Below are 23,917 nucleotides of genomic sequence, written 5' to 3'. Positions count from 1 at the left end.
TAAATACAGGAACATGTTTAAAAGACAAAAATGAACATCCAACTTTGACTGTAGATATCTTTGACAGGATATCACTATTGGACTGTCTAACATGCCAACTTCCAGAAGGACTGAGACAAGTGACAAAAGAACAGAGCAGCATTCAGTGACCACCACACATGAGCATGTTCCTGCAACATTCAGCATCTGATTCTTGTTCATCTGTGTGCTTCTGCTTTTGGTAAGTATACTTACCTAACTACAGTAACTATAAAGCAGTCACTCTAAACACATGCTGCCATCCAGTTCTAACTACCTGGTTACTTGGTATCAGTTATTTGGTTTGTTTGTTACTCACAAATATCACCAAACTCAGACATTTTGCATTCTGTATGTCTTTTCATCTTTACCAGCCACACTCTAACTGTAATTAAGAGTTTATTAAATATTAAAGGGGTGCAGATAGAGCCAGCTTTTGAATTTCTATGAATTACTATGAACACTTACCATATTCTACCTGCACAATAGCGAGCAGAACTAACACTGGAAAAATACACCATCACATAGTTCATCAAACTCACATAGATAAACCTTATTTATGATATAACAAGGTAACAAGGTGAACAATGAAACAGTAACAGTCTAAAAAAGTGGATTCTAAACTCCAATTCAGTCAATTCTATAATTCAGTAGAACTGCAGACCCCCAAGTCTTCATCATTAAACCTCTAGTTGCTTCATTTTTCTGTTTTATATCAGATACTTTAAAGGTTTTAGTAAAGCTGCATTACCATGGTGAAGCAAAGTGCTTTTGTGTGTGTGTTGTGAATGGCTATGAAAGGCCTTTTCTTAAAGACCAAAGTTGGGTTTGAATTCGAGTTACAGCAGACAGTCGCCACTTTGAAATGGAACGCAGCCCTCCAAAAGCAGACGGCTAACATGAGGAATTGAACGCGCCGTCCACCCTAGCCCACAGCAACCACCATAGCAACCGCCTAGTGTATGACCTTAAAAAACATGTCCTTTCTTCATAACTGTCAAAAATATGAAATAATTTACAAAGAGTGAAAGTGTTACAGCTGCAGAGGGCTTTGGCGGTATCTTTGGAATCTGTTTAATAATATACAATATAATGTAACCATGGAGACAGAGTCAGTCATGTGAACTAGCGTGCATGTTTACTGCAGTGAATGAGGCGATTGTGTGCACAGCGTCCACACACTGCACAGGGTCAAGACATGACTTCAATATTGTTTTATACAAAATAAAGTTGTTTACAAAACATTCTGTGTCTCCCAAATAAGCACAGCTGTTCACGTTTGTCATTACATGTTTATTTGTAAGAAAAATGATGAACTTCACATTGTGCACCTAATCGAAGCACATTTGATAAGTCTGTTTCATTCCTTTGCATCATGAGAGCTGGAGTAAACATATATCCTGACAATTAAAGTTGAGCAAACTTCAGTGAAATCATAAAACAGTAGACACAGGTAGAAATGGGATCAGATTCATCTCTGCATAGTCAAAAGCAGATACCTCCTGTGTTCAGTCCATCATATGAAAAAGGAAACTGTAGCACGGTCCATGTGCTTTTGCATCCATGGCTAAAATGTTCTCAAGCAGCTCAGTCTCAGAAATGTCTCTAAAGTAGACATGTACAGTGTAGTGTAAGCACTGAAAGATCATAGAGGAAACTCTACCATTAATGTCAAACTAATGTTGGAGAAACAAAACACAAAGGCTATGTTTGGTTTTAAGTGAACTGTACATTAAGAGGGCGACAAAGACAACATTTATACAGGAGTGAAAAAAAATTAAGAAATGCAACATATGTGGAGACAAATTCAAAAATGAAAAATGCAACAAACATCTCAGTTACAGTTTGGATTTTGTGTTTCACTTAACATTTGTGTTTATACTCTTGTAAATGTGTTGCTCTCATATAACACTGTGCTTTTTATTTTCAAGGCAAAAGTGAAAGAATTTTTTGGCAAATATGTAAAGCAGTTTACAATGTCATGTGCAGAAATAGTTTTGTAAATAAAAATAATCATGCAGAGCAGCAGCCTATGGGAGGTTGTTTCTGCCACTGAGGAAGTATACATAACCCAAGGTTTTATTTTATGGATGTTGTTTTTCAGTGGCAGAAACAACCTTCCATATAGCATAATAGCTAATTGCATACAAGAGCTTGTATGTTTGATTGAAAGCTGATCTTTATGAAGTGTGAAAGTAATGGTAAAATACAACTTTAAAGCCACTACAAATGAAAGATTCCTCTCTACTTGAGTTTGCAGAATTTAGTGGTTTTCACACCTGAGAAAAGCCAAAATCCAGCATAGAGCGGCTGACTGAACGTAGTGTGGACTCTGTGGAGAAGGGTCATAGTTTCAGATACACTGTAGAAGGACAGGATGCCTGCACTGTGATCCAGGTACACTCCTATTTTGGAGAAGTGAGGACCTGAGGTGGAAGTGTGGCTGTTGTTGTGCCAAAATTCATATGCTTTTTTGTGACAACTCAAAGCCCAACTTTTCTCATTGCGTCCAAATTTACATTCATCCCCCCACCCTGCTCTGCCAATATTTTTGTAGGCGACTGCAATGTGAGATCCTATCCCTATCCACTCCACCTCCCAGTAACACCGTCCAGTCAGACTCTCTCTGCTCAGAACCTGAGACCATGCAGTGAATCGATGTGGATGATTAGAATAAGACTGCTGTTGGTTCATTAATGTTGCCTTTCTGTTCCCCTCTGATAAGAGCAGCCATTTGTTTGCTGTGTTTGGATCCAAGGTGACTGCACGTGAATAGTTTAAGAATCCAGCTCTGGTCGTTGGCTCTGGTTTTGGAACTGACAGTAAAACATCCACTTGAGTGACTATGAGTGAGAAGTTTGACCATGTCTCACTCAGGATATCCTGTAGCTTCTCTCTGGTTTCTGACACAGCTGCTTTCACATCCTCAAAGTACCTCAGAGGACGGATATTGATGCTGGATGAGTCTGTAGGCTGTCTGAGTGGTGACAGTAAAGGATGGTTGTGCAGAAACAGATTGTGATCCTCTGTGTCTATGAGCTGCTTCAGCTCAGCATCTTTCTTCTTCAACTCAGCGATCTCCTGCTCCAGCTTCTCCTGAAGCTCTTTGACTCGACTCACTTCAGTTTCTTGCTGGGATCTGATCTGCCGCTTTACATCAGAGCTTCTTTTCTGGATGAGACGAATCAGCTCAGTGAACATCTTCTCACTGTCCTCTACCGCTTTATCGGCGGAGAAACTCATTGCCCTGACCTCCAGCTCAAGCACATTCACTTCTTTCTCTCGGTGCTGGATTCTTTGCTGGATTTGCAGTCGACTCACCTCGAGCGCTCTTTGCCTCTCAGACCTTTCTGCTACAGCTGAAACCGTTTCATGGCCTTTATGTTCATCTAAAGAGCAGACATAACAGATACTCTGCTGATCAGTACGGCAGAAAATTTTCATCACCTCACTGTGAAGAGAGCAGATGTTCTCCTGGAGCCTCTTGAAGGGGTCTGCCAGTTTGTGTTTCTTTAAAAGAGCCACATCATAATGAGGCTGAAGGTGCTGCTCACAGTAAGAGACCAGGCACACCAAACAGGACTTCACAGCTTTTAGTTTTCTTCCTGTGCAGAGATCGCATGCTACGTCTTCAGGACCAGCACAGCCCTGATAAACAGAAGCAGCTTGGAGTGCGGTCTTCTTCAGCTCCTCCACTAACTCTGCTAACATTGTGCTTTTCACCAGGAGAGGTCTCGGTGTGAAGGCCTGCCTACACTGAGGGCAGCTGCAGATTCTCTTCTTCTCTTCATCCCAGTGGGTTTTAATGCAGTCCATGCAGTAGCTGTGTCCACAGGGAATTGTGACCGGATCCTTTAGTATATCCAAACAGATTGAACAAGAGAAGCTTTCTGGGTGCAGCTGAACTCCTTTCTGTGCCATTTTACCTCTCAGCATCTGTGCCTGTGTGAGTTTCGTTTCCTGAGAACTTAAACTGCTCTGACCACTGAATGTAAGAATCGTGTTTGCGCAATACACGTCACCACATTTTGGTTACGCCCATCTCTAAAGTGCAGGTCCAAAGGGGAGGGAACACACAAATGTTTAGACAGAGAGGAGCTCCGGTATTTAAAGAAGAAGTGTTAGAAGCTGTTTTTCATTCCAAGAAGAGGAACAGTACTCTGTGTTTAGGCTGTACTCAGTTAAATGTCATATATAGTCAAGTAAAGACAGCTATAACATTTAAAACAACAGCAATTGACCCAAAGTCAGATACAGACACATGAAATAAACTGCATTTCCCATACCAGTCACACAGAACGGGACACACAGAACACATATTCTTTTTTAAATTTTTGTTCCTATAGTTTCTTGTCATAACAGAATTTTATTATATTAGTACATATTAGTATTTTAATAAATATTAATAAAGTCCACAATTTACTAGCAGTTTACTATTGCTAAATTCTCAGTTGATTAAAAATGAGGGGCTTGATTTCACAAGTTAATATTTTTATATTATGACATGTATCTGTCCATCTTTTCTTTATTTTTGCCTGTATTGTTCCTCTAAATGTTTGTATAATTTCAAACTGAACCTATGGGCGCATTAAATAAGAAAATGCTGTCCGACTTTTAATTTAATCAGTAGTTCCGGTTGGTTCTTCCACTAGTAATGTGTCGGTCGCGAACGAAATGGCTCTTAGAGCCGACTCTTTGAAGTGAACGATGCGATCCAACTCCTTATTGGGAGCTGTGTTTTTTCTTTCTTTCTCTCACCCTCTCTCTCTCGCACTTTTTTTCCGCTTCGCTCCTCGCGAGCGCTGAGCAGAGGGGGGAGGGGCGGTAGTTATACTTGCAGTAGCACAGGAACAGTGTGGAGGGAAAGAGAGAGAAAGAGAGCCAAGGACAACAACATCATATTAGAAAGGTAGAGTAATCATCCACAACAATTTTTAGTTCAGGAAGTTTATTCATGCAGGCCTATATGACAGATCTTTCTTTTTGCATCTTCTTTTTGTTTTGTATATTTTAATTTATATTTAATTATGTTGTGGTTTTCAGTGTTTTGTGTTGTTTCACTTTAAATTTGTTTAAAAGGATAAGCTGAAAATTTTAATAGTTAAATTTAATTTAACAGTTAAAAGTTGAAATATAAATAGTTGTATGTAAATTGTTGTTTTTTGCATTATATGATTTATTTACTACATTTTATGTGGAGTGAATAAATACAAGTATATTTACGGTGGCCCATAGAGACAAAGCATGTACAAACTCCAAAACACATACAAACTCCAAAGCATGTACAAACTGCAAAACACGTACAAACTCAGAAGCACGTACAAACTCAGAAGCACGTACAAACTCTGAAGAATGTTGTTTTTTGCATTATATGATTTGTTTATTACATTTTATGTGGAGTGAATAAATAAAAGTATATTTATGGTGGCCCCTAGAGACAAAGCACGTACAAACTCCAAAACACATACAAACTCCGAAGCATCTACAAACTGCAATCGGATATTTACATGTAAACATATATAAATAACCACGTTTTTTTTTTTTGTTTTTTTTTACATTAGTACAGTGAAACCCCGACTTACAAAATTAATTTGTTCCAGAGGGTCTTTCGTAAGTCAAAATTTTCGTAAGTCGAAGCACCTTTTTCCATCACCTTTTGAGTGAGGCGATGCTGGCTGAAGACGAAGTTCTTGGTGGAGGAGGAGGTGGCGGAGGTTGAAGAAAGCATGCGTATAAATGCATACATACGTATGTGCACATGTACATAACATTATGGAATTTAATTTATTTTTTAAAAATTTTTGCATTTTATCTACTTCGTTACGCAGGCATTTTGCCGTACCACGGGCAGAAATATTGCTGTTAAGTGCCTTCGTAACTTGAATTTTTCGTTAAATGGGGTCTTCATAAGTTGGGGTTCCACTGTAATTCCTTTTGTGCATAACTTTATATTGTTCTTGATAATAAATTAAAGCAACAAAACAACCTGAAGAGTCGGTTGGGAGTCGAAAGACTCGACTCTTTTTAGTGAGACGAGCCGAAAGAGTCAGTTCTCTAAAAAGAGTCGGAATTCCCATCACTATCTCCCACTGCACTCACCGTTACTGTTCCTCGGCAACCGTGACGTCACACCTAGCGCCAATCGAAGAGCTCGCAAGACCGACGCATCTATCGCGAGGTTATCACATTAGCTTGGTTAGTTAGCTAGCTGCGGAAACCCTGAACGTGTGTCCGTTGTTTATGATTTTATTTTATTCTTCTAAAGCGCTGAGAGGGCTGAGCAGTGCTTATTGATTATTGATTCCTAACGCGTGCAGGAAAGCATAATCGCCGGACCTTGTGTTTGCACGGTAAGCCATGAAAACGCTCGCTGTCTGCTAACTGGTCAGGGCTGTTGCTCAGGAGGAAATGGGTTTGTTTTGAAAGCCTCGGAGAATTTTCCCGTTATGTTTTAGCAAGATTTTCAATCGTGTAAAACCAATTTAGGCATCAGAAATGTTGTGTTATTAATTTTACTTTTTAACCCGTTGCGTGTTTGATTTCTGTGCGTGTTCATTTTGTAATATTGGTCTTATTTGCACGGTTGTCCCGTCGATCTTCGTGTAGGTACAAACTGTGACCAAGCTGTGTCAGTCTTGCTCACGTTTACAGTATTTGTTTGTTTGTTTGTGTTTTTTTTTTTTTTTTTTTTTAATACTTTTCAGGATCCAATGATGAGTTATGCCGAAAAGCCAGAGGACATCACAAAAGAAGAGTGGATGGACAAATTAAACAACGTTCACATACAGAGGGCGGATATGAATCGGCTCATTATGAATTACCTGGTGACAGGTGAGGCATAGATTGAAGATACAACCTGTAAGTTGAATTTACAAATTGTAAAGTCTTGTTTATCTCTTTGTGTCTGTCTGTGTTTGATTTAAGAGGGCTTCAAAGAGGCAGCAGAGAAGTTCCGGATGGAGTCTGGTATCGAGCCGAGTGTGGACCTGGATTCTTTGGATGAAAGGATAAAGATTAGAGAGATGATCCTGAAGGGCCAGATTCAGGAAGCTATTGCACTCATTAACAGCTTACACCCGGAGCTGCTCGACACCAATCGATACCTGTATTTTCATCTGCAGGTGCGTTTCCGAAAAGCTGTGCAGGGCTCTAATTTTAACGTTGGAAATAACAGTAAGACATCTGATGTAGGTCTGCTCTGCTTTGCAGTGCATTTTCTCTAATAACCTATCCTGCCATTGCCTGTGATGAGATTATGTTCTTTTTCTCCTCCCACAGGAAAAGGAAGTTATTGTGATATTAGATAAAGTTTGACAAGACAAAGCCTGAACGTCAACACTCACTGCTTCGTTTCCCCTCTTGCAGCAGCAACATTTGATTGAGTTAATCAGGCTAAGAGAAACTGAGTCAGCGCTGGAGTTTGCTCAGACACAGCTGGCAGAGCAGGGGGAGGAGAGCCGAGAGTGTCTGACAGAGATGGAGCGAACGCTAGCCCTTTTGGCATTTGACAACCCAGAAGAGTCACCCTTTGGAGATCTGCTCAACATGATGCAGCGGCAAAAGGTGGGCAGGCTTTAGTCTGACTGTAAAGCTGGCCATCTATTTGACATTTATGTTGCATGCATCCAGTATTGTAGACTCTTGTGGATCTGAAATTGGAATAAGAGATCCAGCAGCCAGATGGTGATCATTTTATTTATATAGCACATTTCATCACTTGAAACTCATTGGGCTTAACACATAAATTAAAGAAATTTAATAACTGTAGGTTTACAATCCCTTAAGGCAATGAAACCAGCAAAACAGAACAAAACCATATGAAAGAAAAGAAAAATGCATATAAACTGTTAGCCTGTGTGAATAGAAAGGTTTTGAATCTATTTCTAGATGTACACACAGATATAATTGATCTCAAGTCAGCAGGCAGCTTTTATTAAAAAAACAGGACTGCAGTAACTGAATGCACACTCAGTAGACTGAGATCTGATTCTGGGACCAGTTAAAAGATCTGAAGCTGATGACCCGAGAGGTCTGACTGGGTTGGAGACACTGTCAGAGATGTACTGGGGGCCAAACCATTGAGAGCTTTGTGAACTAATAGAAGAATTTCAAAGGTGATTCTGTATTGTACTGGAAGCCAATGGAGGGTTTGTCCTGTCAGGATTCTGGCTGCTGCATTTTGGATAAGCTTAAGATGTCCTAGTGGTGATTTAGACAGGCCTGCAAATAGTGTTGCAATAATCTCACCTAGATGAATGCACGGTACATTTTCTCAGTGTTGGTTTGAGATGTGAAAATTCTAACCTTAGATGTATTTTTAAAGTGACAGAAGGCAATTCTGGTAACCTTAATGTTGTGGTTATCAAAACTGAGATCACTGTCCAAAATTATGCCACGGTTCCTGACTTGCTCACTGCGTTTCAGAGAAATGGATGAAAATATGAACAGTATTTTTTGGTCTCTGACTTTTTGGAACAACAAGCTTCCTGGCTTATTTCTTTTAAGTTCTAAAACGTTTTGAGACATCCAACAGTTAATACCATCACATTATTATTTTGTGAACAGAGGTTAGATAATCACAGCTGTGTTTCATCTGCATAAGAATGACAGGTTATATTATTATTCTTTATGACAGTACCAAGTGGGAGGTGGTAATAAACAAAAGATTGACTCTTGAGCAACTCCTCAAATACTTTGCTGAGAAATGAAACATAGAAATAGGTTATTATAATTATTAATTACCAGTGGATAGAAGTCATTTCTATGGTCATGGTGGGATTACAGTACATTTAAGCAATTAATAATATTTCCTAAATTATTTCTAAATGGTGAGACACAGATTTGAATAGTTTGATGGGGATGGGGTCAAGTAAAGAGGTGCAAGGCTTTAACTCTTAAATAACTTCTTCCAGATCTTTAGAATTTACAGGTGACAAAGTGGACATTGATCTTGTGGCAGCAATTTGATCAGAAAGTGAGTCCATCCTAGAGCAGGGCGATATGACCAAAAATATTTATCACGATATACATTTGAAAATTTGCGATAACGATATAACTGACTTTATAATTAACACTAGACAAAATACTTTACAACTCCACAACTTTATTAGTGCAAAAAAAACCCCAACCCATCAATGTATTTTCACTTAAACAAGCAGCTGTTTTTATGTGCATTAAAGTTATATAAAAATTTAACAGTGCAAATGCAAATTCCTTGCTGACAGTTTAACCAAAAGGCATTTCCAGTGGAAATTGGCCGACATATCCTCAGCATAACCATGTAGAATATCCACAAAACTTAAAAAGAGGTTATACACACACAATACAGTAATATTATGTTGAAGCACAGTACGTATCACTCCGCGAGGCTCCAGCCTACAGTAGCCGTAATGCTCCGACAATCCGTCAAGCGGTGCAGGTTCATAGCTTAGCAAAGTCGTACTGAAACATTTGACAGATTTTCGAGCGCCGTGTACCACATAAAATCATTTCAAGGTCAGTAAACACAACCAGAATTCATACACAAGGCATACGGGATTATAAGGAGCACTGTCCATTTTCAGAAAACAAAGGATTGATTTTAAGTGTGCCGTATTTTCCAAAAAAACACGGTAATAACACGGTAATAACATTTTTGCTAGCATGCTTTAGCAAAAATAGTGCTTTGTTGTGTATCTGATGGACGAAAGCTAAGCCAGTTCCACACCACTGAAGTTGCAGCATTTTTACAAACCAATTCTGGTTCATCCGTTTCATTCAACGATCCGCTTTCGCTCTTCTCATTCTCTGTCACCGCCATGCTTTTTCCGCCATGTGCGTATAAAAACAAAGGCACTGCGCATGCGCGTTTTACCCATATTCTATTGCGATATTTCATTTTCTTATTGTTGCCCAACATTATACCGGTATTACCGTGAACGGTATGATATGGCCCAGCCCTAGTCCATCCTAGATAAATTACTTTGAAAGGCTGAGATGTTACCTTTTCTTGTAGAAAGATGCAAATTCATCACATTTATTTGTTGAAACAAATTCAGTTGGTATGGTTTTGGGGATTAAATAGATTATCAATGCATTAAAATGAAAAAGCAGAATTAGACTGGCTATTGTTGATCAGTTGGGATGTGAAGGGTTGTCTGGCTGATTTGGTTTCATTGGTGTAGCAGTAAAGGGCATTTTTATAGATTACAAAATTAATTTGTAATTTTATTTTGTCTGTATTTTCTCTCAGATCTCCTGGAGATTCTTTTTGCCATCTTTACCTTTTAGCTGTTTCTCCAGGGTGCTTTTGACAGGATCAAGGCAGTCAATAATTTAAGAAACTGTATTTTAGAAGTTGTCCATTTCATCACATGATGACATTTTTGGTAATGCACACTTTAAGAAAGTCACTAATAAATGTGTCAGTCATCCTGGCAATGACATGATGCTTATTAATAAATCAGCTTGTATTTGTTTTGACAGATAAACAAACTTCTGAAAATAAGCTGTAATGATCATAAACAGCAACATCCAGGACATTTGTGATAAATGTTGTTTATAGTTTTACTCCTTTTTTCTTTGTCTTAAATTGTTTTCCCACGTCTTGGCATACAGGGAACAAAAAAAAATTCTAAATGGCAGATATAAAAAAAATTATTAACTTAAAAAATAGTCCTGACTTTCTTCAAAATATGGTTAGGGTTGCCAGGTATGCTGTCTCAGAGTGTTTTAATTCCTGTTTTGTGGAGTCATGTGAAGCTGAATATAAACATTAAGAGCGCAGTGAATGCCAGCAATAAAAATTTGTTTATTTCAATTTGACTATCGCACACATCTCGGTGCACAGGTGTGGAGTGAGGTGAACCAGGCTGTGCTGGACTATGAAAACAGGGAGTCGACACCCAAACTGGCCAAACTGCTGAAGTTGCTGCTGTGGGCTCAAAATGAGCTGGACCAGAAGAAGGTGAAATACCCCAAAATGACTGACCTTAGCACAGGCACCATCGAGGACCCCAAGTGAACACAACAGACAAGAACCACCACTTTCCACTTCCCCTTAATTTATGATCAGTCAGTGACTGTGTGACAACCAGGTAACATATATGTAAAAACAAATGCTACAGTGTTTCTTTTTTTTCATGTTTCATTCATGAGAGGTAAGACTTAACTCATTGTGCAAACTGTAAATTGCTGTATTTGCAAAGTGGCAGAAATTATTTAGTTTCAGTACAGAACCTGGATTTTTAGGTAGCTCTCAGAGACAACAAAATTTAAATTGCTGTTTTATATTTTGTCTTTTTAAGCTACGATGGTAGTATTATTTATCGTGAACATTTTCCCCACCAGACTTTACTTTGCCAGGAAAAGTTGATGGTGTGAATGAGCACTGTTGGTACTGTGCATAGAACGGGGAGGGAGGGGGGGATTGAGACTCTTGAGACTGGTGAAATGAGAAAAAGTGACTATTTTTCAAATAAATGGAAATCTACACTTTATCTAATTTTAACAATGTAATATTTATGATTTTATTTACTCTCATTTTCGTTTGCCTCTTTTTTTTGTCAGCTTTAAAATCAGCCACATGCTTTTTACGCCGTGAAGTTTGATTGTACCTTGTGTCTATGGGATGCCTTGTAAATTCATTATTTAAGTGTTTGAGAAGGTGAAGGGAGTCCAAATGGAGTTGGTTTCTTACTGAGTTGAGGCCTTTTCTGATATCTACAGTGTGCACTGCCTCCAACATGCTCCAAATGGTTTTTCCTGCTGCACAGGTTTAACGTTCTGGTTAAGTTCAGCCAATCCTGCATGATGATCATGCAGGATTGAGAGAAAGGGCTCCTGTATCTGGATGATGGAGCTGTCAGTTATGGCTACTGTCTAGTTCAACCCCCTCGCGTATGAAATTAATTCAGACGGGAGCAGTTTCCTTTAGTCAGTGGCTTTGTTTTAGTAACTTAAAATGACCCAAAGCTGATACTTTTGGTCCCTAAACAGGTATTTTGAAGAGTGCTATCATTTTTCCACTTTTCAAAGCCATTGGTACTTTCACTTTACCTGCATGTAAGTGTCCCTTTTTTTTTTTTTTTTTCCCAAATGGGGGGGAAAGTACTTGTGCGTGTTTATTTTTGTTTGGTTTGTTTATTTTTATAAAAAGAAACAAACTTGCTGCTAGTTGTCCATCCTTAATTTCTTTTAAGGTTGTGTTGTCTTTATAGAAACTGGCTTTGACCCAGAAAGCTCACATCCCTTTTATTATTCCACATTTCTAAGCTCAGATTTGCAATTATTAAAATAAACTTTTGTGAACCATAAACTGGTTGTTTTGGCATTTTCTGAGTTTAGAGTGTACATGTATGTAAATTATAAAAAGATGCAATAATTAAAGTTAATTTAATCAGATAAAAGTTCGTTGAAGATTTTAAATTACCTGGATTTTGATTTAAAATTCATATCGAAATTCATCTGCCCTTTATAGGGGAAACATGCAAATGTTGTATCCACTAAAACCACCAGAGACCTCTGCTGTCTGCACTGCAAATCACAACCAGGTGCATTTGAGTTTTCTTCAAACAAGTTTGACCTGTTAGGCTCATCTGCCTGAGGCTATGAGGTTCAGCTAAATGACGCTTCTTTATTGCGGAAAGGCTGCAGAGATAACAGATACGGCAGCGTTCTCTGAATGGCTGACAAACACACATCAGGAGCCGACAAGAAGGACTCTAATGGTTCTTTATTGGATCCTAAGATTTGTGAGCCTGATGAATGTAAAGAAGAGGAGTCGGGAGACCGAAACCTATGGCCAAGGTGAGACGGCAAAAGATTTGACTAAGAAAACAGCTAATGACTAGATTGTAGTCTGTCAGGGTATTACTGAGAGCTCACTTGAAACATGTACTCATTTGATACACTAAATGGCTGTCTTAACTCACAATGCCTTTTTTTGTTTGTTTTTTATAAGAACAATGGCAACTGGATACTAAGTGACAAAAGAAATTACATGTGTACTGTAACTATTCACTAGAAATGTAAAGACCGATATGATACACAGTAGTAGTGAAAACAAAGGTACTGGTAGTTCTTTATCTTTTTTAGGTATGTTATTTAGTTTGGTGTGTTTTTACATGTTCATCTGGCTTTGTCCAGGCTCAAATGTCTCAGCAACTCCCAGATGAACTGAGATTACATTTTGCTAAAGACATCAGCTTAATTTTATCACCGACAAGTGAAATTTTTCACTTAGAAGTGGAGTTTCTCAGCATCTACCAACTAGATGTAGCACCAACAAATTGACATCAGTGTTTTTAAATATATTATTTAAACTTCTTGATTATTGCACAGACTGCTGTGAAGCCCTGTATAAAGAATTATGCTGCACCTGAGATGTAATGACTTTTGTCTTTGCTTTACTTGCAAAAATATTGAGATGTCCATGAGCCTCTGGAGTGTTTTGTGTTTAGTACTAATTAACAAATATTAGCACGTTAAAGCACTAAACCAACATTATCACACCAGCACGTCAAACACCATCTCTGTGAGGATATTTACTTGCCAGTATGAGCATTTGCATTTGTCCAAGTGCAGGTGCACACAGTGGCTATAGACTCTTTGTTTAGTGCTGCTGACATCACTAGACTGGTTTTCGCTCACCCAGTTCGCTGGAAGCAGTTTACTGCAAAATCTGACTATATAAGCAAGAGCTGTTTGCCTTACAGATCCCTGGCTCGAAAATGGATCGTGATGCTGTTTATGGGCACCTGCTTCCTCTATTGTGCGCGGATGGCCATGCCTGTCTGCGCCGTCTCAATGGCTGCTACGTTTCATTGGAGTAAAATTGATTCCGGGGTGGTTTTGGGTGGATTCTTCTGGGGTTACTGTCTCACACAGATCCTGGGAGGACACGCGAGTGACAGGTAAGGATGTGATGCGTTAAAGCACACATGACTTCGCTTAATGAGCAAATAACCTTCCAGGTCTGTTTACTGTGAAGTTAGATTTTGAGTTTCAGGATGTTGCTCTGTGAATGATTGTTGTTTATTAGAGTGGGAGGAGAGCGTGTCCTGTTCTTCTCTGCATCATCATGGGCTCTGATCACAGCTGGCACTCCTCTGCTGGCCCATCTTGGCTCTCACACCCTGGCTCTCATGACTGTGGCCAGGTTTCTCATGGGAATATCACAAGGTTAGTATTCTACCAGTGATTATGTTCTAGTAAGAATGTACAATTCATTTATACAGATCAAAATCCCAAAGCACTTTACATTAAAACACAAAAAATATACATAACAGTGCAAAGCAATACAATATAAAACAACACATTTATTAAAAACTTGTCTGTGCAAAAATGTCAATTCCAAAAACTGGCAGGTAATAAACCCGTGACGGGGGCCAAAGTGTGAAAAACGGTGTGGATCATTACTGTCACCGGATGAAACCTCGGTGAGACATTGTCCCACCCCACCATCCTGTGAGCTGTTGGGGTCACCAAGGTGCGAGTGGAAGAAACAATCTCAAGCATGGATTGTGGGTAGCCAAAACATAGTTGCCCCTGGTGATGATAATGACCCATGCCTTTTTTTCACGCACTGGCTCGTGTAAATCACATGATCAATAGTGGGTTAATGACCCAACCCTCAGGACCACCTCCAAAGGGGTCGGCCCCTACCAGGGATTTATTAAAGAAGCCTCTTTGGTGACAGAAGAAGTCCAGTTTGTCTTTTTCACACAGGCAACTGAATTAAACTAAACTAAAAAAGTGTAAATTTGCATGTGTACAGAGAAAAAATCGAGCCAGGGTTAAGAGTTTTACGCTGCTTTGCAGATAGTTAGGCTGAAAAGTCAGTGTCTTGATCTGTCTCCCCTTCTGTGGTGCACTGAAGAGTTGGACAGCCCAGCAGACAAAAGACTTCCTCGATCTCAAAGTAGTACAAGACAGCCACAGGAGTCTCTTACTGAGCAAGCTCATGACAGACAGCTGTCTATTTAGTTCTTTTTTTCAACCACTGATGCAAGGGCTTAAGCTGCATGCCATAACTGCAGAGCCCATTGTCCTAACCAGTCTTTCCTAGTCCCTCTTAATGCTTTCCAGCAAATCACTGCATTGAAGAGAATACTCACTGGAGATTACTGCAGTCCAAGCTTGTTGCCCATCTTCAGTCTCATGCTGAACATTGAATAAGACAAAAACACTCTGATGCCTGTTCAGTAAATACAAAGTAGTGAGAGAGACTGGAAACAGTCAGTTGGTGGACGGTGGATCTGATAACCCATAGCTGGTGATGTTATCATAACTTTGTAATCAATGGTAGTCCTGGGCCATCATGGGAAATGACCAATCATGTTACTGTGATGTCAAAAGTTTCCAACAAAAAAGAAGAAAAGCTTTCAGAAATGGGCACACTGCTACAGGTCACCTGGTTGAGCAGGCTACCTATGAGTCAAAAGTTAGTCATGCATCGTCGAGCTGAGTGTTTTTACCATCTTGGTGTTATGAACCCAAACTTGGTGAGCGAGCTGTGGCTCTAACAATAAAAGAGAAGACGTCGCATGTTAGAGTTCAGTGAGCATGCTCTGCAGAATCTTTTTTGACCATAATTAGCAAAACAGACCCAATCTTTTATCCTGTTTTGCCTAAATCCAGTGATCAAACCCATTAAGCAATCAAGAAAGTGTTTACCGAGGTCACAGCTTAATTCCACATTTATACTTCTGGTTTCCTCTGACACACAGAACTCAGTCCCATGGGTTAAAGCTCTTTGTGGTGGACAAAAGGATAAAACAATCGTATCTTTAAATATTATATTATAAAATGAGCCACACTTTAGTCTTGTTTTTCCAAGCTGCAACTATGAAATCACAACTCTGTGACTGGTCTGTTGAGATGAGCAGCATAAATAGTGTGATGAAAACAACTCCAAGTAGCGAAAAGCTGCAGCAATTAAGTTGTTTTATCCAGTTTGTTAGCTGCTCAAAACCAAAGTATAAAAATGGGAATTTGTGGTTTGTTTGTTCTCTTGACTGAGAGCAGTTGCTAGGCAACAAGCATAAATGTTAGGAAGTGAGTGTTCCCAGTCAGAAGTGCGAGCAGGCAGATTTTCAAACAGAATTTTTGACTTGTTGCTGGTTTCACTTTCAAAAAGTACAAAACATATCCAGCTGAGTGTTGTGCCATTTTAATGCCATTAACCTTCAAGTGTAGCCATGCCAACATACTGGTTTTGTCAGGCAGAGTAAAATCACACAAGTTCAACATGGTGTTTTTTCTTTTGCTTGCTTTGTTTTGTTTTTAGTAATTGCGTGGCTATGACCCGTTACAATGACAGATGCATGTTGAGCTTGCTCTAGTTTAAGGAAGCTGGTTCCTGGTACAGATTTCATGCTACCACTCGGGGAATGTGATTCATAATGTTTAGCATAAGTTTTCCTAAAGTAAGCGCAGCCATATCTGACCACAAGCTGAACTAGTCCTTCAAATAAAACCTTCAGTTCTCCAGGTTTATTAAACATATTGTAGATGGGGTAGCTCAGGCTCACAAGTTCCTCCCCCGAGTTCTGCAGGGTTCTGCAGGTGTTTTTTTTTGGCTAGCATACATGTATAATAGATCTGAAACGACAGCAGTCCTTTTTCTGACTGTAAATGTAGTGAACTTTTGTGTGCACAACTGTGGGTGCAACTTCACCAGCTTCCAGTCCAAGAGGAAGAGGACAAAGTCTGGAGAGGTTAATACTCCCACACTTACACTACTTTATTGTTTGACTGACATGTTTTGGCTTGTGGCCCTCACCACTATAACACCAGAGTTTTTCTTCATTTCCTGTATGTTGATATGTGCCGCATGCTATCAACACTAATCCTGGATATAAAGGATCCTGACCACCCTATGCCAAACACCAGAATTCACCTCAGAGGGGAAACGCCCAGTGGTCATGTGCTTTTAATGTTGTAGCTGATTGGTGAATACTCTGTGAATTTAAAGTGTCTTGTAATTTCTCACAGGTGTTTTTTTCCCATCTTTGGCCAGCCTGTGCTCACAGCGTGTTGTGGAAGGGGAGAGAGGGTTTTTAATGAGCACATTGCAAAGCGGTACACATCTTGGGTATGTTTTACACACATAACAGCTGACATATGAATATACATTTATCTCTGATGGCATGCTTTTGTCTTGATCTCTGTTTCTCTTTCAGAACATTGTTAGCTGGTGGGTTGGGGACCCTGATGCTCGACCGCTATGGCTGGGAAAGCATGTTCTACAGTATCGGTTTCCTGTCCGGACTCTGGGCTCTCATTGTTTGGCAGTGTTTACTAAAAGGTACAGCAGTGAATCATGTATTCTTAAATAACAAAGAGGCTTAATATACTGTTTTTCTTTGACAGATAGTTCAAATTTTTTCATTTATTTATTTATAATTTTCAATCACTTTTTAAAGAAAACAAAAGCAGTTTTGGTGTCACAGTTCCATCCCAGATTTTATGTTGTACCTGGCTGGTTGAATGTATTCCCTGAAACGGCACTTGCCTCTGAAAGCTGCCCATCATCCACACAGAGTGGTTTGCTCCGGTTTCTTGGATGTACTTCAGGAAGTGTCTGAATCTCACCCTAGGTCTGTTAGCAAGTCTGTTCACTGAAAAACATTCCAATGAGTGATTACAAGTGGAAAATTAGAAAATAAAATCAAAGCTCATATTAAAAACAGAAGATTAGGAGTAGATTCAAAAACATCATGATAGGAATCAGTTGCCCAAATGCTAAAGTGGTGCATGGAGAAGCTGTTTGTGGCAGCTGCTCATTTCCTGAGTTCACTGGCATAAAAGTTTATGTATAAATTCATGTCTAATGACTTTAAGTGTAATGACTTTGGGACTTTTAATCTGGCGTCTCTATGATAGGGATCCTTTTTTTGGATTGACATATATTTGTCTCCTGGTGATCCCTAGGAGATTTTTTTTAATCTAGAAGTTCCACAAACTGTCTGATTTGATATGTTTGATTTGATGGGCCTTTATGTTTATATGCACTTATGCAGATAAATGATACATCCCTGCAAGTTCCTTTATAAATGTAACCTTGTTTTTAAAGAGCTCGAGCTACTTTTCTTCAGTTCTTGTGTTTAAAAATACTTTAAAATCTTCCAAAATTACTGAAAGCTACAAACAGAATTTGAAGAAACGCCTGCTATGTCTTTGTCCCAAACATTTAAATATTGTGTTGAAGAGAGATATTAGGTGCAGTTGCACGTGAGGCCCCTCTGTGTCGGGTTTGCATGGACTCGCTGTGCCTGTGCTTCCTCTAACAGTCGACATTAATGTTAGGTTAACAGCTGAATCTAATTTGGCTGTAGCTGTGAAAGAAACCATGAATAGTTTTACGCCCCTCTGTGACAGTCCTGTAATAGACACACTACACTGCATTCATTCTTCTATTTATTATGGTGCGGAAGGTGATTGGCTGTAAGATTCCAGCCATTTCCTTAATAACACTGCTTCTTTTTGTCATAAAAATTTGCCTGATGAAGGTCTAGTAGTGAAACACTGAAAATAAATATTTCTGCAAGTTAGCCAGTTTATGGAAATCAGTCTTCAGCACTTGTTATGAAACACAGGTGCTGAAGACCGATGTGTTTTAAAGCGTTTTTGCTAGTTTTATTTACTGATATATTTATATCTCTATCAATCTCAAATGTAATGGAAGATGGTAGTTTAAGCTCATGCTCAGTGTATGTTTTAGGTGAACTTACCCCAAAGGTGATGGAAACAAAGAAGAACTCAGAGTGGAGTCTGTCAAGAATACCCTGGCTGAGCCTTTTTAAGAAGCCGCCTGTCTGGTACAGCTTATAAAGTCTTTTATTTTTTCATAATTACCACCTCATATTTGTGCGAGTCTCCCAGCCTCACCGCATCTCTCTCCTCTGCTCTCTCTCTGGTCGCTATCTTCTTCTCTCTCTAAGGGCCATGGTGTTTGCTCACATGTGTATGTGCAGCACATCCTACACACTGTTATCATGGCTGCCAACATACTTCAAAGAATCATTTCCTCATGCCACGGTATTTCCACCATTACTGCTACTTAGCTAATAAGCATGGTGCACTGTTTCCTGGACCTACATGACAACCCTCTGAAGCTGTCTGTTCCTGCAGGGATGGGTCTATAATGTTGTTCCATGGCTAACTGCAATCCCATCAGCACTCGTTGGAGGATACGTTTCAGATTTCCTCATTAACCGAGGTATCAAAAAAAGGTCGCTCTTCTACTGTGATGTTTGTTATGTTGCAGTTAGAATATGTTTTATTAAAGATGTATGAAATGTTCTGGTTTGGTATCTGTAGGATATGGTGTAGCATCTGTGAGAAAGATAATGCAGGTAAGTGTGAGAGCGTAGCTGTTGTTTGAACTGATAAAAGCGTGTGTGCGGTGAGAGATTTGTCCTGACTAGTTACTGAAGTGTTCTTTGGGAATTTATGCAGTCTGTTTTAAACATGTATTTACAAGCCTGGCAGCTTTCATAGAACTGTTTATATGCCAGTGCTCTAGATTACTGCTGCATTATCTGCTCTGTAAGTGTAAACTTGTGTAAAAACTACAAAAAAAAATTCAAACGCTTGTTCTTTATGTGCACAGTTTTATTATTCTGACCATCTTGAAGTACAGCTATGAACATGTGCATTGCATTAAGTATTGACATAATCAAACCATTAGAAATTTGCTCACCCGGCTGTCACTTTTGTTCATCTTTAGCCTGTGGACTGTGCCTTTAAATACTCACCTGTATGTCTCTCTGTCTGATCCTCAGTTTTTTGCCATGGGAGTATCAAGTATGTTTATTTTACCTCTCTCTGGAGTTGTCACATTTCCTGCAGCTGTGATTTACATTTGTGCTGCTGTGGGTCTCACCACCTTCACCAGCGGGTAAAAATGTCCGATTTATACTAAATACTCAGACCAGCTACTAATAGGTTTCTCAGGCACTTTTTACATTTGATGACCTCATTCTCACATCAGATCCTGGCTTTCTCACCATCCTCATTCTCCTTGACCTCAGTGCTGCTTTTGACGCTAGATGAGAATAGGTTATAATATGGTCAGTAGACTCGGTGTGGAAAATGACTCCTGTTAATCCAAACCATCAACCAGGACTTATGTGCTGTGTTGAGAAAGAAAGGGGTGTGTTCTAGAAAGATTAGATAGTGGTCTCTTGGTTCATGCCCTGGTCACCTCATGCTTGGATTATTGTAACTTCTTATATGAATCTACGAGAGTATCAGAAGTAAACAAGTCACCATTACTGCAGTGGCTTCTTGCCAAAGAGTGGAGAGACATTTGTTAGAAAGAGTAAAAAATATTCAGAGAAAGTCATTTATTTTCAGTGCTAAAATTGGTTAAAAGATGAGTCATGACAACACTTTCTTCACACTCAACAGTTAACACAGCATATTTAATTGCCCTCAGTAGAAACACCTTTTAATACACAGCCCAAAGCCCATTACCAGCTTTAGACACTGAATCTTATGTGGGCCATGCTGTATATGCAGAGTGTCAGTAAAGAAAGAAAAAAAATAGATTTGTGGCTCTGTGAGTCAGCTGGGTTGTAGGTCTTCGGCAAATGGTCCTGAAAATTCAAAATGTATTTCTGTTTTCAGTAGCAAGGCACATTTGGTGCAACAGCATGACAGTGACTCAAAATAAACTACAGTGCCCACATTTATTACCATGTGACTCAGAACAACACTGCATCTCGCTGGTGTCTTATTTAAAAATATTGGTGCTTGACAGCAAAGCTTTGTGACACACAAAAACCAGATAATGTACCAGGTTGTATTTGTTAGTTTTTTTTGTTTAGTTTCATGTTGGGTTTTAGTGCTTAGAATGAATTTGTAAAAGTTATGTCAAGAGAAGTCAATGAAAAGCCATAGTTAACCTATCAAAACACAGTATTTCATTGAAATAACACAAAAGACTCAAGTAAACCCCCCACAAATCTAATTTGTTCAGTAAGTTCAACTATAGATGATTGCTTAAAAACAATACTTGTGAGATTAGTTTTTATTTTTTAACATTAGTTCCCTCTAAGCAACAGATGTGGTAAATCCTATCATACTGGATAAGAAGCAAAAACCAAAAAATCACAATAGTTTGTTTTTAAACAGTAGCTGATGTGTTTGCTCCTGCTGTAAATCTTTGTTAAAATTCCTTCAAATTCGTCTGCTTCTTATTTTTCTGTTTTAGTGGTGTTTCTGTGAATGTACAGGATCTGACACCATCGTGTGCAGGCGCCCTGTTTGGTGAGTTTCTGTGGTTTTTAGGTTCTTCAAGCTGGCCCAGTGTCTGGCTTTTTCAATGTCTAATAAAATTTTCTTTCCTGCTTCAGGTTTTATGAATATGATGGGCTCTTTTGTGGGTATGTAGCCAAAGTCTGACCTTTACTGTAGAAGTGTACATTGCTGAGCACAGGGGGTGATATCTGATGGCTGATGTCTTTCTGTTTTGCACAGGGGTGGTGCTGGTGTCTTTATCAGGATACCTGATTGAAGTCACACAGTCATGGTCCGTGGTCTTTGCCCTCATCACTTTAGTAAATGCCACGGGTCTCGGTGTCTTCCTCATCTTTGGAGGTGCTCGCCGTGTGGACCTAGTGGAGTATTCCAGGATTATTGAGATATGACCCAGAGTAATTTATGATAATTACGTTTTTCAGAACATGTTAGTCTTTATTTATTTATTTATTTATTTATTTATTTATTTATTGATGAATCAGGTAATACACAATACATCGCACAAAAATGTTTATCTGTATGTATGTTTGGCCATGTTTAAAGTTCTACTTTTGGATAGTTGCAGTGCAGCCTTTGAATGGTGAGCACATGTCCTTAGTTATCGTGCAGTTTCCCCCCCCCCCCCCCAATTTTGTGTGCATATGAGTCGAAAACTTTGTCTATTTGACAAAATAATTTTAGCCACTCTTACCAAATAATATATTATATTATATTATTAAGCAGCAGATTTAGTGTATTAGAAAGTAGAGCATCAAGAGGGTATAGAGGTCATAATTTGTCACAATAACCTGTCAGGTTATTTAAACTTTTCTGAGAGGCAGCTGGACTCCTGGGCTGCTTTCAGGGTTTAATAGAAAATGTAATATGTGATGGGAGACTTCGGCCAATCACAGATCTTTTCAGAACAGGTAACAAAAAAGTGTATATAAAAACAGGTAGAGTATGCATCAGGTGAAGGACTTTTACCTGGAAGATCAGGGTTCAGGATCAGGGTCTTGTCTAGTGGGAGGAGCTTATAGGAGGAGTTTCAGGTTATCTGTAATTCCTTTGTTTTGTTTTGTTTAAATGTTGCATACTTTAGTTTTAACCAGCACTGAAGACCTAATGTTAAACTTTAGCAGGATTAATAAAACAACTCTTTTATATGTATTTATAATGACATTATAAACATCTTTATTCAGGTGTTTTCAATGGTGCTGTAAAGTTTGGGTCGTAAAAGTGTTTTAAATGTTTATACTTGATCTGTGCAGTTGTTGATATTTAACATCTACAAAAAGGTGTTTTGTTTTGTGGGTGTTTTTCCTTTAGTTTCTATTTAAATTTGGTTTTATTTAAAACATAATAGTGGCTTTTTACTTTCACCATTGGTTTACAATATTAGGAATGTGTATTCAGCTGATTTTAATAATGTGTCATTTGGTTTGTAAAAATGTTGCAGTACTTTTTTGAAAGCATAGGCTTGTATATGGCTTGTATAGGAACTTTTAGTCTTGTAAAAAAAGTAACATAAAAACTACTTTTTTAATGTGTCAGGCTTAAATTGGGAAAAGTGCACTACAAAAGTCCACTTCTATCGTGAAGAAAAAAAATTATTTTTTTTGTTCCATAAATAAAAATATAAATTTAATAAATAAAGGGGCATACATGTCTTTTTATTTTATTCTTCCTGTTTAAAGGGAGTCTTTCCTTCTCACTGTTCCCAAGTGCTCATAGGGCGTCCTCTGATTGATGGTGCCTCTCTCAAATATCGTAAGGGCCACAACACATTAAGGCAGCAGTTGTATTGGTCCTCCCGCTTTAAAGTCAGCTCTCTTCTGATTGGCTGTCCCACACAAACATGAGTTCAAAACAGCAGGTGTGTGGAACATGTTTTCACATCTTGTGTCTGAGATAATTGCTCTCTGTGACATCATAGAGAGCCAGTAGAACAAAACCTGTCAGAAAGTTACCTTAACATTCAATAGCAAAGTAAATTTACCTTTTTATGCTTAAATTTGAGCGGGCACTCTGGACTTCTGGAGGTCAGGAATTAATAAAGCATAACATTCAAGAACTAAAGTTATTTTTAATTGTTCATGAATGCATGTAAATAACTGTAATTTGGCAGCTTGATCATAACAGCTATGCACTTTATCATTTTCAGCTATAAATCAGCACTGTAAATCTGAAAATCCACGGATAACCACAATAAATATAACAATATAATATCATATAACTATTGTTTTTGTACCGACCATTGCAAAAATATAAAAATGATTTTGTTAATTACCAATACTGTTAATTTAAGGCAGCTGTGGCATAAACCTTACACTGGGTGGTGATCTAATACAGTTAAGTACTGTATGTCAATAAAGAAGAAAGAAAATAAGGCAAAAGATCGTTGGTGACGCAAATATGAAAATCAATAATTCTTGTTGCTGATGAATGAGCTGCACATTATTCTGTTTCTTGTTTAGTGACGTATCTGTGAATGGATCTCACCCGGCGTGTTCAGGCGCCCTCTGCGGTGAGTTTATATATTTCAGCTTCATCGGAACTGGACCATTGTTGCGCTTTTTAATTTCTCTTCCATTTCAGGTTTCATAGATATGATGGACAGTTCTATCTGTCGGTCTGTATCCTGAAAGGGAATCAGACCCTTAAAAATGCACAT

The 23,917-nt window shown here is 38.7% G+C and overlaps 3 protein-coding genes across 4 annotated transcripts; 2 read left to right on the top strand and 1 right to left on the bottom strand.

The window, feature by feature from the left end:
• Window positions 1-1,290: 1,290 nt before the first annotated feature.
• LOC101479688 (tripartite motif-containing protein 16-like) lies at window positions 1,291-3,990 on the bottom strand. The gene has a single exon (XM_004546405.3). The coding sequence runs from the start codon at window positions 3,952-3,954 to the stop codon at window positions 2,263-2,265; it is 1,692 nt and encodes a 563-aa protein (XP_004546462.3). The 5' UTR covers window positions 3,955-3,990; the 3' UTR covers window positions 1,291-2,262.
• Window positions 3,991-6,155: 2,165 nt separating this feature from the next.
• Window positions 6,156-11,237, top strand: LOC101478563 (glucose-induced degradation protein 8-B homolog). Its single transcript, XM_004546400.4, has 5 exons — window positions 6,156-6,368; window positions 6,723-6,849; window positions 6,943-7,139; window positions 7,384-7,581; window positions 10,847-11,237. Exons 2-5 carry the CDS (start codon window positions 6,729-6,731, stop codon window positions 11,018-11,020), a joined length of 690 nt encoding a protein of 229 aa, XP_004546457.1. The 5' UTR covers window positions 6,156-6,368; window positions 6,723-6,728; the 3' UTR covers window positions 11,021-11,237.
• Window positions 11,238-12,392: 1,155 nt separating this feature from the next.
• LOC101479030 (voltage-gated purine nucleotide uniporter SLC17A9) lies at window positions 12,393-22,839 on the top strand. Of its 2 annotated transcripts, XM_076878244.1 has the most exons (13): window positions 12,393-12,804; window positions 13,713-13,910; window positions 14,039-14,178; window positions 16,993-17,092; window positions 17,181-17,305; window positions 18,722-18,818; window positions 18,942-19,038; window positions 19,132-19,219; window positions 19,321-19,355; window positions 19,785-19,900; window positions 21,218-21,273; window positions 21,360-21,389; window positions 21,484-22,839. In XM_076878244.1, exons 1-13 carry the CDS (start codon window positions 12,680-12,682, stop codon window positions 21,651-21,653), a joined length of 1,377 nt encoding a protein of 458 aa, XP_076734359.1. In that variant the 5' UTR covers window positions 12,393-12,679; the 3' UTR covers window positions 21,654-22,839. The 2 variants fall into 2 exon arrangements, with proteins under 2 accessions (XP_076734359.1, XP_004546461.1); XM_004546404.3 differs by lacking the exon at window positions 19,321-19,355 and having other exon boundaries at window positions 21,484-21,654.
• The last annotated feature ends 1,078 nt before the right edge of the window (window positions 22,840-23,917 follow it).

The sequence above is a fragment of the Maylandia zebra genome, linkage group LG20 (assembly GCF_041146795.1).
Source record: "Maylandia zebra isolate NMK-2024a linkage group LG20, Mzebra_GT3a, whole genome shotgun sequence".
NCBI lineage: Eukaryota > Metazoa > Chordata > Actinopteri > Cichliformes > Cichlidae > Maylandia > Maylandia zebra.
Note: the sequence above shows the minus strand (reverse complement) of the source record. Positions and strands in the feature narration are given on the sequence as shown.